At 32.6% G+C, this 14,460-nt stretch overlaps 1 protein-coding gene across 1 annotated transcript in view; it reads right to left on the reverse strand.

Annotated features, from left to right (window-relative positions):
• LOC126745676 (myosin-VIIa-like) overlaps positions 1-14,460 on the reverse strand; it is a 56,413-nt gene that overhangs the window by 7,020 nt on the left and 34,933 nt on the right. The window contains exons 16-25 of the mRNA XM_050453636.1: positions 12,316-12,571; positions 12,097-12,261; positions 11,857-12,042; positions 11,269-11,379; positions 11,041-11,213; positions 9,687-9,903; positions 9,506-9,628; positions 9,076-9,289; positions 783-1,043; positions 582-729 (exon numbers count right to left, since the gene is read on the reverse strand). Of these exons, the coding sequence (XP_050309593.1) occupies positions 582-729; positions 783-1,043; positions 9,076-9,289; positions 9,506-9,628; positions 9,687-9,903; positions 11,041-11,213; positions 11,269-11,379; positions 11,857-12,042; positions 12,097-12,261; positions 12,316-12,571 (1,854 nt within the window). The remainder of the gene's footprint in view (positions 1-581; positions 730-782; positions 1,044-9,075; positions 9,290-9,505; positions 9,629-9,686; positions 9,904-11,040; positions 11,214-11,268; positions 11,380-11,856; positions 12,043-12,096; positions 12,262-12,315; positions 12,572-14,460) is intronic.

Raw genomic sequence — 14,460 nt, forward strand, 5'->3', positions numbered from 1 at the left:
ACTAGATAGACACTATTAATACATTAATATAGAAGTAGGGAGCAAATGTACTAAAAACTATGAGCAGGCAGGTACAACATGTTCTATTTACTAGATACTAAGGAAAGAAAACAGAAATTACAGAACCACCTACTGAAAATCAAAGAGTGATTTTTTAATATATTTTTAAAAACCGGAATAGACATAGAAATGTAGTTATGAATTAAAGTATTAAATGATTTTTTAAAGAGTGCTTTGTGATACTTGGTTATTGTTCAAGTATGTATCTCTTTTTTTCATAGATTAAAACTATGGATATCCCTTCTAAATCACAATTTTTCGTTAAGATAACAAGGCGTTTCAAGTTTTATAATTTTAAAACCTAAACAATATAAACAAATTTGTGCCGATTATCATATTTAGCCAATAAGATCTTCGAAGATACGTTGTAATTCTAGTTTTCCTATTTGGATCATAAATAAGTCTGATCCTTGAATTTTGCACTTTTTATACTCTGATCAAAACTATTTAGGCATGAATGGTAAACACTGTTACAATGGTTGAAATTTAGAAAGTTTTAGATTCGAGTAGGCCATATTTACCTGTTGAATGTAAGTTGCCTGATAATCTGACAATAAACCTCGTCCTTGAGCATTTCGATCTTCAAAGGCCCCCGGAATATTTGGTCAGTATACTCGTTTGAACAGACCGGTTTCGGTGCCTTAATATCTCCCATATACTTTAATATTGCTGCAAAAATCTCCTCTTTTACACCAAAATGATTCAAACCAATCATATATTACCTAAAAATATCTTGCAAGCCTCAACGCAAGCTTCTTCATTACTCAGTAGTTTCTTTAGTAAAGGCTGCCCGAGCGGTTCGTTAGTGTACTTCCATAATTCTTCTTTGGAATCTCGTCTCGCCATGGCACGACCTCCGCTTCCATAGGCCACTTTGCCGCTACGGAAATGGTCTTTGGCGTAGTGCGATAAGGTGTATTGCCGCATCCGTTCCAGGGTCGTTTGCGTTGCCGGAGTGATTTCTTGAATGGGATGTTGTTTATCTGCAAGTGGTGACACCGAATTTCTATTCAGTTAATTGCTTCGAGATAAAACGAAATGAAATATACTACTTCGACAAGATATAAATTCAGGAGTTGTATGTGATTGTCCATAAGATTTCATTCAAGCTAATAATGACATATTATATTGCATTTAAACATCCAGAGCAAAGTCTTTAATTAATTAGATGTTTTTTGTAATGAGCTTAATTTTTTTGATAGAACATTGGCTATTTAGGGTATGATATGGTACGATATCAAATTATATCTAATTACTGCAAGCAATTTTTGAGAAAATATTAGTGCGTCAGTCGAGGATCATTTTCAATGGTTGTCTCAGTTGTGTTCAATAATTGTTGCATTATATATCATAGTAGTAATATTAAATAAATTAAGTTTAATTATATCATAGTCACTAGGCAAATATAAACACTTAATTCTGATAGGAGAGATTAACTGTTTGTTGACTAACTCTTGTCAATTAAAGAACCGTTAGCTTATTCGATATATTTCAGCCTTTGGTCTGGATTTTCATAGTATTTTACGTATCTAATCGTGAGAGTAATGAAAGCCCCGATAATAGATCTCGCAAGTGGAAATTAATGATTTTAAATTTTATTTTAAAAAAGGTATTGTTTTAAATCCTTATGAAACTAATAACAGTTATTCTGTTTGATTAATTTATGATATATTTTATTTTGTGTGTTTTTGCAATGACTCAAAAAACATATAAAAGGTACTAGGTAAATATAAAATAAAAAGCAAAATTGAGTTTTCTGCTGAAGTCCTAGTAAACTTGGGCAAATTAAAATTTTTGAATTGGTCAAGAAAGCCAGCGAATTATTTTAAGAAAGTTGTTAGAAAAAATAAACAAAATTTTTATGAAAAAATTCCATTATTATTATATATAATGATTTGCAATATGCCCATTTAGTAAAAAACAAATTAACAAAAATTATAGTGTCCCACAACTAAACATAAAAAAATACTTTTTATTTTAGGCCTATAGGTTTAGATGAGCTCTCTTTAATTAACAATGGTTTAAGAAGTGCATTTTTTTAAGTATTTAAAAACGATGATCCTAATAGTATTGAACATGACACGTTTATTTGAAAAACTTACGTACCATCGAATAGTAGGTATGATTTCTTGATAAATATAATGTTCTACAATTTCGGTAAAAATATGTCCATCGAAACAACTTCTCTTAAATGAATTCAATATGTCTGGGAAAATATTGATAGAAATTTAAATGTAGTGAATTTTCTGTTTGAACTATTCCAAGCTTTTAAAACGATTAATCCCGTTTTTATTAATCATGAATTACAGAAAATACAGTAGACTAGATGTATCATTCATGACAGATAAATCATTAGTGGTACAAGTGGGTGATGATTTCTCAAGGGAGTATAATTGCGAACTTCACAGGATGGTACTTTGGAGCCGTTGCTTTTCATAAGTCCATAAAAACTGCTATTCCAGTGATTTTTTTAATGGGATGTTGTTTGTCTGTAAATAGTTAATGGCATTTTATTTATTTAATACAACAAGTGATCAAGTCTGTCTGTTAATCAATTCAGCAATTGCTTGTATTATGATGTATAAGTTTGATTCTGGCGATGGATGCGGGATAAACCCATGTTGTAAACATGGGTTTAACAAAAGAGACATAGTTAACATATTATACAGTGACCGCCTAAAGTTCCGCATAAAAAAAAGATATGACGTCATCGGTAATTTTTTTTAAATTGAATGCTATATTTTTTATTGCATTTATGAAATATAGGCGAAATTCCAAGCAAGTTTCGTATAACACACCTTATCTCAAAACTCAACTGTTTCAGAAATATTTACATTTAACCAACAAGAAAGCAAGTAAGTACGTCTATTTACAAATTAAGATAAAATGGAGGATAAGATGTTATAAACTGTGAAAAGTCTTATTAATGTATCAAGTATTCAAACTGATCCCCATTTACTTCTTGGCAGAAAGCAAGACGGTTTACAAACTCATGTAAAACACTATAAATTATTTCGGGTGATATACGTCTAATTTCATATCTAATTCTATTTTTTAAATCTTCTACGTTGTTTGGCTTCTCAATATAAACTTTACTTTGCAGGTACCCCCATAGAAAATAGTCGTAGGGATTTAGGTCTGGTGACCTGGCCGGCCAGCATATTGGTAAATGACGGACGCGTCCGCTGAAAGATGTACCCCCGAACTAAATTTGTATGTAACAGACGAGTCCGCCCTACGCGTCTGCTGTTTATCAGGCATTTTACTATATTTTATATAATATTTTATTATATTTTTGAAGATTTGCAATGGTGTAAAATTTTAGAGTAAGAAAGTTTTTATCTTAAAATTTCTATTGATTTAGGCAAAAAAACCATTTTCAAACATTACGTATATTTACTTTAATAGGTAGTAGTATAGCAAAAAATATAAGTAATAACATAAAGTTTATTAGGTAATAAAAATATATATGAGATATTGTTCAAAATCTAACATTTACATAACCTAAAAGTATATCTATTTTTTAAATTTATTTGCGCCTAGTGCAATATTTTGACTAACGCAGAGTTCCAATGAATGAGGTGCTTTTTGCCGTTTTTTGACATCAGCTGGTAACTTCCCCGACTTAGCTTTTTTGCTGCCACATGAAACTCTTCTACGTCCCACCGAGGTTGGTTGTATAGGAATATTTTTCCCCTGCGGCGACATTTATTGGTGTTTCCTTTTACGTTGCTTTTTCTTGCAATTCCTTTATATTTAAAGGCTGTATGAAGACCAGACAGAATAGATGTATTGTAAGAGGCAAATTTTTTAATATTACTCAAATATGTTTCTATGGCTAAGCAGAAATTTTCAGGGTTTTCCTCAATATTTTTCATAATAAAATTATAGTCCACTTTGTTTTCACAATTTCGGTCGAATAAATATTGCTTTTTTCAATACATGTATCAGACTCCAATAGTTCTCACTGTTTTAAACTATGTTCTTCCTTACGAATTTCTATACTCACAATTTCATCTTTTTCTTTTTATAGAGGAAAGAAAATATCTTTATTCGTTTCTTTTCCTGTTGCGACTTTATATAGTTGTAATTTAGTGGCATAGGAAAGTGTATTTATTGCGCTTAAAAATTTGTATTTCTCCAAAATGGCACTCTGATGTTTGCAATGTTTACCATTAAAACCAATTGGGTATGTACACATACAAGTTTGAAGATCTACAAAATAAGTTACATTATTATTATTTTTGCTTGTCACGGAAAATTCCAACGAATCCATGCTAATAGGCTCAACAACCATTGCACCATCAGTCACTCTAGGTAAATACCTAGTAGCAACCGTTTTTGAAACTCTATTAAAGAGCAAATCCAATATACGCTGCCGGTAATAATTTTCAAAACTTATAATAATATAGTCACTTAATCGAGTTAAGTTAAATGCCTTGGCTCTCTCTCAAGGAATGTCTTTTAACAACCTAAACATGATCTCAGTGTAATTGTTTGTATCACTTCCCCTTAACTTTAACTCTCTTCTATATAACAAGCACCAAGTTTCTTGACGAGTCAGCAGGTTACTTATATACCTCTTAAGATTTTCATGGCCGCAATTTTCAAAAAACAAATGTTTTGCATCATTTAGCTCATTTTCTGTTTTAGAGTGTAAAATATTCTTATATAATTTATAATACTGTGGCGCTAAATCCTGTGGTACCCCATTATTTGCCATTAAAATCCATCTCCAAACTGCTTTTTTTACATGAAATATACACAATATTAGTTTGGCTTCTGGCCAGTGTTTCTTTAGCATTCCTTTCACCTAAATCGTCATCTGTCAAGATAACTGTCGGACGAATTTTTAAAGGCATTATGTCAAGCAGTCCTTTAACTGCTACATCAAATAAGTCCATTTTTTGACAATTAGCTAAAACGCATCCAACTGGTCCGGCCGCACTTTGTATCACAAAAAAATATATTTTGTGATCATAAACATCGCAATTACCGGATGCATCAACAAACATTACCTCATTTGTTTGTGGTATCTCTATCGCACGTTGCATAAGAGGTGTACAAATAGCTACAACATAATTATCTTGTAGGGTTATTATTTTCTGACATAGTCCAGTTTTGTCTTTATGACAAGACAACATGTCCTCTAATTTAAGCAGCATATTAGAACCAGTACGATCACCAAAGTGTTCTTTAAATTTCTTTTTCCACAAATTAGATACATCCGTTTTTGTTGGTATATAGTATCTGTCGTATAATACGTTATCATACTCTTCCCCCAGTTCTTCCATTTTATCCATACAATAAATATGGTAAGCTGTGGCTGCAGAATGACCCCCGTCAAAAAGATAGAATATCTTTTGTTTGGCCTCTGATCCTAAACGTCTCTCACGAAGCGCTTCAACAACATTCAACCTATGACTATGTGTAGATCTAAATTCTATCAAACAAGGCCATTCTTCTGAAGTCAAAGATGTTTTCACTGATTTAGATATTTAAAAAATTTCTTTATAGTTATGAAAAGTTTCGCTAAGCAATTAATATTTTTTGATTTTTTTTGTTTTGTGCCAGTCGATTTAACTTTGGTAGCTGTATTAAAATGGCATTTATAAATGCGTTTAAAAATATTTCTTGGTGTTGTGGTCGGAACTTTAAATGTTTTCTCGATTGTTCAGATTTCTCTAGTTACTGCTTCAAGGTTAGATACCCATCTCTATAAAGAAAAAGTTTGAATTACTTAAAAAAATCAAAAAAGAAAAAAATATTAGTTGCCACCGAATCTAATTTTAATTTTTAGTTTTTTTTTTATCAATCAGTCACGTTGATAACATAAGACCGACGGACAAAAGTTATTTTTTGTTAGTTAAATTAATTTTTAGTCAGATGCAGTCCTCGGTGAAATACCTGGTATCCCTTTTATGCAATAAAGTAAGTTTCCTCTATTTGTTTAGAAAGATATGTACATACAAATCTCAGAGGTTTAATATCCACACAGGTTTAATAATTATTGTTTTTATAATTGAACCTTTAGCATTCAATTCAACACCTTATATATTAAATTCTCAAAAAATTTATTTGTTATTTTAAAAGAGCAAGAAAGGGTCATTCCATTCATGTTTTACAAAAATGCCACAATTACAATCGAGTCTTAAAAAAACATGAGTGTTGTTTTATAAATCTGTCGAAAAATACTTTAAACAAGCAATATCTGACATAAAGAAAATTGGTAGTCTATTCAAATTGTTCATTTTGGCTACAAAATATATAATATCTACTACTTATTGAATAAAAATGACAAAGGTCATTGATATGATAAAGCATCAACAAAATTATTTACCTCCTGTGTATGCTGAACTCAGACAAAAGCAGCCTAAGTTTATTCTAAAGTATTCAATGTTCTAAGCCGATATTTATTAACTTTTCTCTTTAAAGTCATAAAATCCCTCACAGTATTCCCTTATTTTAAGTTTTTTTTTTCATAAAAATAAACCAATAATAAAAATAAACAAACAATGAGGTTATGTAAGTTATGTTACAGTTTTTTTAGTCGTATTCGCAATATAGATAGAAATATCTGCTTTAAGTTTCTTTAGTTTTTTTATATTCATAATTTTCTGGTAATTCCCGCATTTTGTTCACCTCGAAAGACATACGATGTACCAACAATCAATTGTCACATGTGAATATAAAATAAAAAATACTACTTGCAATACTTCTACTATAGCCCTGATTGTAAATAGCAGACGTATTAGGCGGATACGTCTCCTATTTAAAAATGATCTTCGGGCAATGCCGAAGGTTTCCGAAGGGATAACGCGTCTCGTGTTTACAAATATGCGGCCGGCCACTCTATTGGCCCTCTTCGTCCTATCCATCTTCCTGGGAACACTGTATCCAAGTAATTACGGACATCTCGAAAGAAATGTGGCGGTGCGCCGTCTTGCTGAAACCACAAATTATCTGTCGGGACTGCAGGGTCTTGTTCGTCTGGGTATAGGGCAGCCAAAGCAGAGATAAGATCTTCTTGAAGAAAATTCAAATAGCGTTGTCCTGTTAAGTTTTCTTCGAAAAAGTGTGTACTTTATTTTCCACGATATCAGCCCAAGCATTAATAGATTTACGGTACTGTGTATGAGCCTCAGTTGCCCAGTGTGGATTTGACACTGACCGGTACCGACAATTTTGCCGATTTACGACACCGTTTAAACAAAAAGTTGCTTCATCCGAAAACAAAACTCGTAACACAAACTGACGGTTATTATTGCAAATGTTCATCATTTGCTCGGAAAATTGGTTTCTTCGATCAGGATCGTCCTCATTTATGTCGTGTATTAGTCTAATTTTATAAGGGTGGTATTCATTTGCTTTTAAGATGCGTCTTACTGACGTTCCGGCTATATTATTATCAATTAAAATTTGTGAAGTTGCATTGTTGATGACCTGATCTTGGCAAATCCCTAACATGACCTGAAGTTATGAATTTGTGCTCTATTCTACTAACTGTTGACTGAGAAATAGGATGGTTTGGGTAGTTGGCATTAAACAGTTCACTTACTTCTTTTTGCGTGCGCACTCGATCCCCATACCATAGCATCATCAAAATTTCAATTCGTTGGGCTTCCGTTAAATTAGCCATAATTTATTCTGATAAAAACTATTAATTTTCGAACTGACAGTGACATTCGAAAATGGAGATTCTTTACAAGTGCAACCATGAAAATAGAAACAATTGGCAGTTTTTATAACATTATTTTTATCCTCGATTTTACCTTAATTTGTGAATAGACGTACTTACTTGCTTTCTTGTTATTTAAATCTAAATATTTCTGAAAGAGTTGAGTTTTGAGATAAGGTGTGTTATACGAAACTTGCTTGGAATTTCGCCTATATTTCATAAATGCAATAAAAAAAATAGTATTCCATTTAAAAAAATGACCGATGACGTCATATCTTTTTTTTTGTTCCACCCTGGATACAAAAAAATTTATGTGAAATAAAAAAATCGACGAGTCCGAGCGTTTTCTCAAAAAATCATGTCTCTAATTTTTTTCGAATTTATGCGGAACTTTAGGCGGTCACTGTATATAAGACTTTATACATAATTAGAAATTGCCCTTTTAAAACTTTGGCAAAATTACTAATATAATAGATAAAGGGCAAGCCCTTAATATAGTAATCCAGACGGTTTTTTTTACTGCTTAAGTAAGACCAAAGTCTTTTGATGCTTTTTTTTAAGTTAAATTTTTTTTTTTGGTTAACTGCGTAAACACCTAAAATTTTAAAAAAACTGGGATTTTGCATTTTAATATATTTTTATAGGACCCATAGTTTTGTATTACCAAATGTTCGTTCCTAATTAAATCGCTCCGTTGCAAATCGATAAAAGTTATTAGTGGCTGAATTAAATGGGTCTTTGCGTTATTATCTAGATAGCTTGCGTAAGATTTGATACCCACAATATCTATGTTAGGAAATATCTGTATACTAGCGGTTCCCAGGTTCAAATGACAGCATTTATATTCCCTAAATAGTTCACCACCCCCATTGATTTTAATTGAGGGTCCTTTCAAAAATCCACATGATAAATTGTTGACTAAAAAATGGAAGTTTCAGTAATAGCAATAAAATCATAAATGTAAAAAGTCTCTTGTTCAAAGTTAAAGTATGGGTAAAATGGTAATTATATGTTCCATTTCATATGCTATAAGGTAAAAACTGACTAAATTAAAAATGTGTTAAGAATGTGTCGGCAATTTGCAAACACAACAATACACAACGCCATTTTATTAAAGTTGGGGGGCTTTCTGATGCACTACTTTAGAGATATGATTTCTAGTCCCAGTAAATAAATGTGTTTTATAATTTTTGGCAATTTTTCTTACTTTTCTCATAAATCAAAAGAAATTACTCAAAAATTAGGTGTAATATACTGTCCGCGAAAAACTAGTGATTCAAAATAATTTTCATTAACTTCAATTTATCTACCCAAAAAAGCTAAATACACGGTTTTACCTTTAACTATAATGTAACCCTCGAACGCGGCCAATATATCTTGGGCAGGTGGCATTAACGTGGGCAAAATATAAACCATCTCAGTCCGGAAATCTCCGGTTTTACCGTTACACTCTCCATAACCCCATGACGCAGTGAGCAAGGTTTCACCGGTGCCATTCTTCAAGGTGATCAAGTCTCCTTTTTTGAAGGACAAATACAAATCTACGTCAGACTATATAAAAAAAAAGCATTACAAACAGACGTAATAAAGTCCAGTGCAACGATATATTAGAATGGTCACCCGTCAAAACACCAGCATTCCACCTGCCAAACAATGTCATCCACCTTCTATTTACATCGTTTGAGAAGTAAAATGCTGGTGTTTTGACGGGTGACCATTCTAATATATCGTTGCACTGGACTTTACTTTTATACTTTATTATTATACCGTATAGTCCTGGGTGGCTACACAGTAAATTGAACGTTTCCTTAACCCGTCTATAATGAATTGTATCAGGGAGCTTAGGTTCTTCGCGTCAGGTGAGGAAAACACGTATTCTTTCTTGGATATCTACAATGAATGCATGTTAATGTAACTTAAAACAGTTCGAGCAACTATGAATCCTTACAGTAGTGAACATCAACTTCGGTTGGTTATTAGTATACTCGAATGTAATGAAAAAGATGTCGGCAAAAGTGAAATCGACCAAAACTCTCTCCTGGTCATCGATGATGTAGATCCCGGTCCAGTTTACGGCCAGGATCACTTTCTTCTTTGATACAGTTGGTCCGGAAATTTGCTCCACCTCGTAGAATTTGGAGAACAGTATTGACCAAGTAGATTTACTAGAAAAGTGAATTTTAGGTCAATGAAAAGCGGAAATACCTGGGGTCTGGTGAAGTAAGGAAAACTGAATAGAATACAGTGTGCAACTGAGGAAACTACAGAAGGTTTCATGGACAAAGGCTTGTAGGAATAAAAAAAACTCAGGAAGGCTGTTAAATAAATGCAATTGATTGAGTTTGAAACTCTTTAAGGTGACTTCAAATGGCTTGAAGATGTTTTTTTTGACAGGATAATTTTGAATTTCTTCCAGGCAATTTTTGAATTTTTTATACAGGTAGTCAATGTCACTTTTGGTCATTTTTTGGACCTGAAAGTGCCTAAAACTTACTTTACCTGCTCACAAGAAAGATTAAATTACTTCAAAGGAATCTGGCTGGAAAAGAATTTTTAATTTGGAAATTTTTTATCCAAGCAATTGAAGTTTAGTCTTAGTTCAAATACACGTACTTTATCTGCCTGGAAGAAAGAAATATTGACTTTGAAGGTCTATAAGTGACTTCAACTGCTTGGAATAATTTTAGTAGAGAAATGTTTAGTTTCTTCCAGACAGTTGAAGCAATTTTATGACACTTTACAGGCAATTGGAGTCGCTTTTGGTTAATTTTTAAGCACGAAAGTACTGCAAAATGACTTTGGTTGCCTGGAAGAAAAGTTAATTTAATTTAAAGGTGTTTTTAATTGCTTGAAAAAGGAATTTCAATTTGAATTTCTTATCCAAACAGTTAAAGCCATACTTTTCAAGCAAATGATGCCTATACTTGGGTTACCGAACAGATGAAGTCAGATATAGTCATAGTTGAAGCGCTAGTCATGAGAAATATTGACTTTAAAGGTCTATAAGTGACTTCAACTACTTGGAAAAATTGCTTAACTTTACTAGAGTAATGTTGAATTTCTTCCAGGCAGTTGAAATAATATTCTAAACCTTTTGAAGGCATTTTAACGGTTTATAGGTCTGAAAAGGGAATTATTTACTTGCAAGGGTGACCTGGCAAAAACTACCTTAAGTGTGTTCAATTGCCTGAAAAAAGTATTAAATTTTAACCACGTCATTTCGATAATTTCCAGACATTTGAACAAAACATCTTGGCATTTTCCTGTTGAAAACTAATATAAAAGTCCTAAATCCCGTTTACCTGTAAATAACAACAAACTCCTTAGCCTTATTAGCAGGCATCTTCTTCTTCACGCAGACAAGCATTTGAAACGCTTCCGATATTGTATTCTCCCATAATACCAACGTACCATTCAGTTGAGCTTCTCTTAATGTATGCGTGGGTAAGTACATTAATAATTTAGTTTGTAAAGTCTGAAACTGAGTTTTGGAACAATGTCTACAATTTATTAAACTGGATTGTACATACTCTAGTGTTTAGAATGGCTCCCCCTTCTATATACAACCTGGTGGCTATAAGTGTCGCTAAGTCTCCCTCTTGTTTGCAACGGTATTCACCCGATCTAAGACCTTTCATGACCTAAAATAGGATCACTTTACGATATATTAAAATCAACCATCATAACACGAACTTTTGGTTAGATTTAATTATGATTAACTTAGGAAACATAGAAGTGTTACCCAATTAGTAATTTTTTGTTTAAATTAGTTGTGAAATTTCATTTACAATTTCTATTCACCGATTTTTCAATGTGTGAACTATGTAATTTTAAGTCAGGGAATGAATGCAGTTCGTTTTGCAGCAAATACTGTAGTAAAGTTTAAAAATAATATTTCAACTATTGGTATTTATATAGAGGTACAATGACTGTATAACTTTAAATTGATAGCAATACAGTTAAGTTTTATTTAGTGTTTTTGTCGTTCTCTATTTGTAGTCCTTTACATAATCATGTAAAATGTAACCCAGTTATTTTCCGTACAATTTTTAGTCTTTACCTTGAGTTTATTAGCTGTAAGGTCATTAGATGTAAATAAATAAATAAAATGGACATACCTGTTTATAGATTAGATTAGTGGATACTGGATCCAAGGCAGGATTGTGCCAAGGAGAAAACATTTCTTTCTTCAAGAAAATTTTCCATGGGCTCTTTTTCTCGTCGTGTCCCAGTTCCTTCGAATATTGTTCGCATTTCGAGATGGCGTCCAGGACGTGGTCACCTTCGCTGCCAATGGACATAACCTAAAAAAAGGTTTATTATAACTAATAATAGGACATGAAAAATTATATTTATACCTTATCATAAATGCTTATAAATAGTGAAAATCCAAAGGAGTCAACTAAGCCTAGCGACTTGGCAATTTTCGCAATAATCTCTTCTGCATTGCTAGCAGAATCGACCTCCACATTTTGTATAGAGTCATCTGATAAAGCAATAGCCAAAAAAATTGGCTCTTTATTCTAAAACAAACATTTATTTAATTAAAAAAAAAAAAACTAATACAATAGACCCACCTTATTGGCAATGAGTTCCAAATAAGTAGGCGGCTGACTTCTATTTCCATTTTTCAAGGTTCTCACCAGCCTTTGTTGGGCCAGTGGCGCGTAAGCGGAGGGGCCGGTTTTGATAAAGGCCCTTAAATAGGGCAAAAGTCGTTCTGACGGGGCGAAACAGCCCAGACAGAGCGATAGCAGGACCCAACCGCGAGCAAAGGAGGCTTTGTTGTAATTGTTCGTTAGCTGCTTGCAGATGATGCACAGGATTTCGTCTCTAGAAGAGGAGCACGGACTGTGAGTGTGTTTTTTATTGTCAGAATTGTTTGTTTATTTATAAAGAGGCAAAGCCAAGTAATAGATATACAACACTTACAGGAGCACAGAAAATGATTAGGTAATGATAATGAATAAGTTCTCACTAATGTTTCCTAAAGTTTGACCCAAGAATGTCGAGATGTTGCTTTGCTAGTCTGATTGTTCTAGTGAGAAAATTATTATCACATTTAGTATAGTTATATGAAATGAAATGAAAATATTACATGCATTATACAAGTTGTTTACATTACAGTGTTGTAATAGTTGTTGCTTAAGGGTAAGATTTGTAGAAACAAAGAATCGATTTCTGGAGACATGTAGTTTGAAGTTTTGACACTAAATGATCTGTGGCTCTAGTGGTATATTCATGGAAATCATGATTTCTTAAGAGAGTATCTGTCTTGCCATGAGTTTCAATCAGAGACTGATAGAGGAATAAGCTGGGAAAGGTCAGTTAAACACTTTAATAGTCTGACTAGAATTTCCTTAAAGGATAGCATCATATGACTAAAGAACCAGGCATAATACTAGGCTACTAACAAGGATGACTGATTGACTGTGCCCAAGTCTTTTCAAGAGAAAGATGCTGGTCGAGAGTTTCCTGACTAGATGATCTACTTGAGAATTATACAAAAATGTACAGAGAGTGGAAAAAAATATATTTTTTTCAAAAATTGATTTTTCTGTTATTCCCTCTCTTCTAGACAATCAAATTAATTTTTTATCTCTTCCAGGCAGTTGAAATTGAATGTTGTATATTTTAGAATGAAATATTGAAATTCCAAAAAAAAATCTTTAAATTCCTGGAAAAACATGGAAGTTTTTGATCAAATTTCTACAAAGAAGTCTAGGTCTTTTTGTGTTTTCCAGGCATTCCAATACAATGCATTTACATACTGTGTTTTTAAGGCATCTGAACTGTTTTATTTCTTTCCCTTGCTTTCAAATTTTTCCCTCTTCCAGGCAATTATAGTCCTCTAACTCATCAACCAAATTTGACATAGACCTTCGAACAGTTTCTATAAATTAATTCATTGGACACTTACTACAATTCTTTGGGTTTATTTTTCTTTCCAATTCAATTTATTTAGCTCTGCAATAAGGCTATTATTAATTAAAACTTTCTGTAATTAAGTTTATTTGTTATTGCCAAAAGATACCTGTGGTATCTATTTTGAGACACCAGGACATTCTCGAAGGAAACCAGGGTTTCTTTTCCTTTCACTTAAGGCCTGTTTTTCTTGTCCAAATTTTTTTACTTTCAATATTAATTAACAAAGAATAGTCTCATTAGTATAACTGTGGGAACAAATTGATGCCTGTATATAAATAATCGTTATTTTCTTTAAAGTACCATAGAGATATTCTGGTCACACTAGTTTGCAAAGTTTAACTCCAAGGTGGAATAAATTATTGGCTTATTCCAGGCAGTTGGGTGTGATTTAACCATTAAAATATCCAGAAATCACTTTTGTAATTTATTCCAGGCAGTTGAAGTTCAAGGTAAATAATATCCAGAAATCAGGTGAAAAGGGTACAAAACTATAGAGAAATGAGTGCCTCGACTAAATTACCAATTTATTACAGGCAAATTACAAGAGTTAGGTTTCAAGTTGAGGATGAAATGTATTTGAAAATAATGTTCGAAGGGCTATAAAAAGTATTCAAAAGTGACTGCTTGGAATTAACTGATGCATTATTCCAGTCTTTGGGGGGTGAGAAATATTCGGAAAAATATGGTAACAAGAACAAGAGGCTACTTAAAAAATGACTGCCTGGTATAAATTATTGCATTATTCCAGGCAGTCGGGTATGATGTGGTCTTAGATTGGATTTAATAGGTTGGAA

The sequence above is a fragment of the Anthonomus grandis genome, chromosome 16, assembly GCF_022605725.1.
Source record: "Anthonomus grandis grandis chromosome 16, icAntGran1.3, whole genome shotgun sequence".
NCBI classification, from domain to species: domain Eukaryota; kingdom Metazoa; phylum Arthropoda; class Insecta; order Coleoptera; family Curculionidae; genus Anthonomus; species Anthonomus grandis.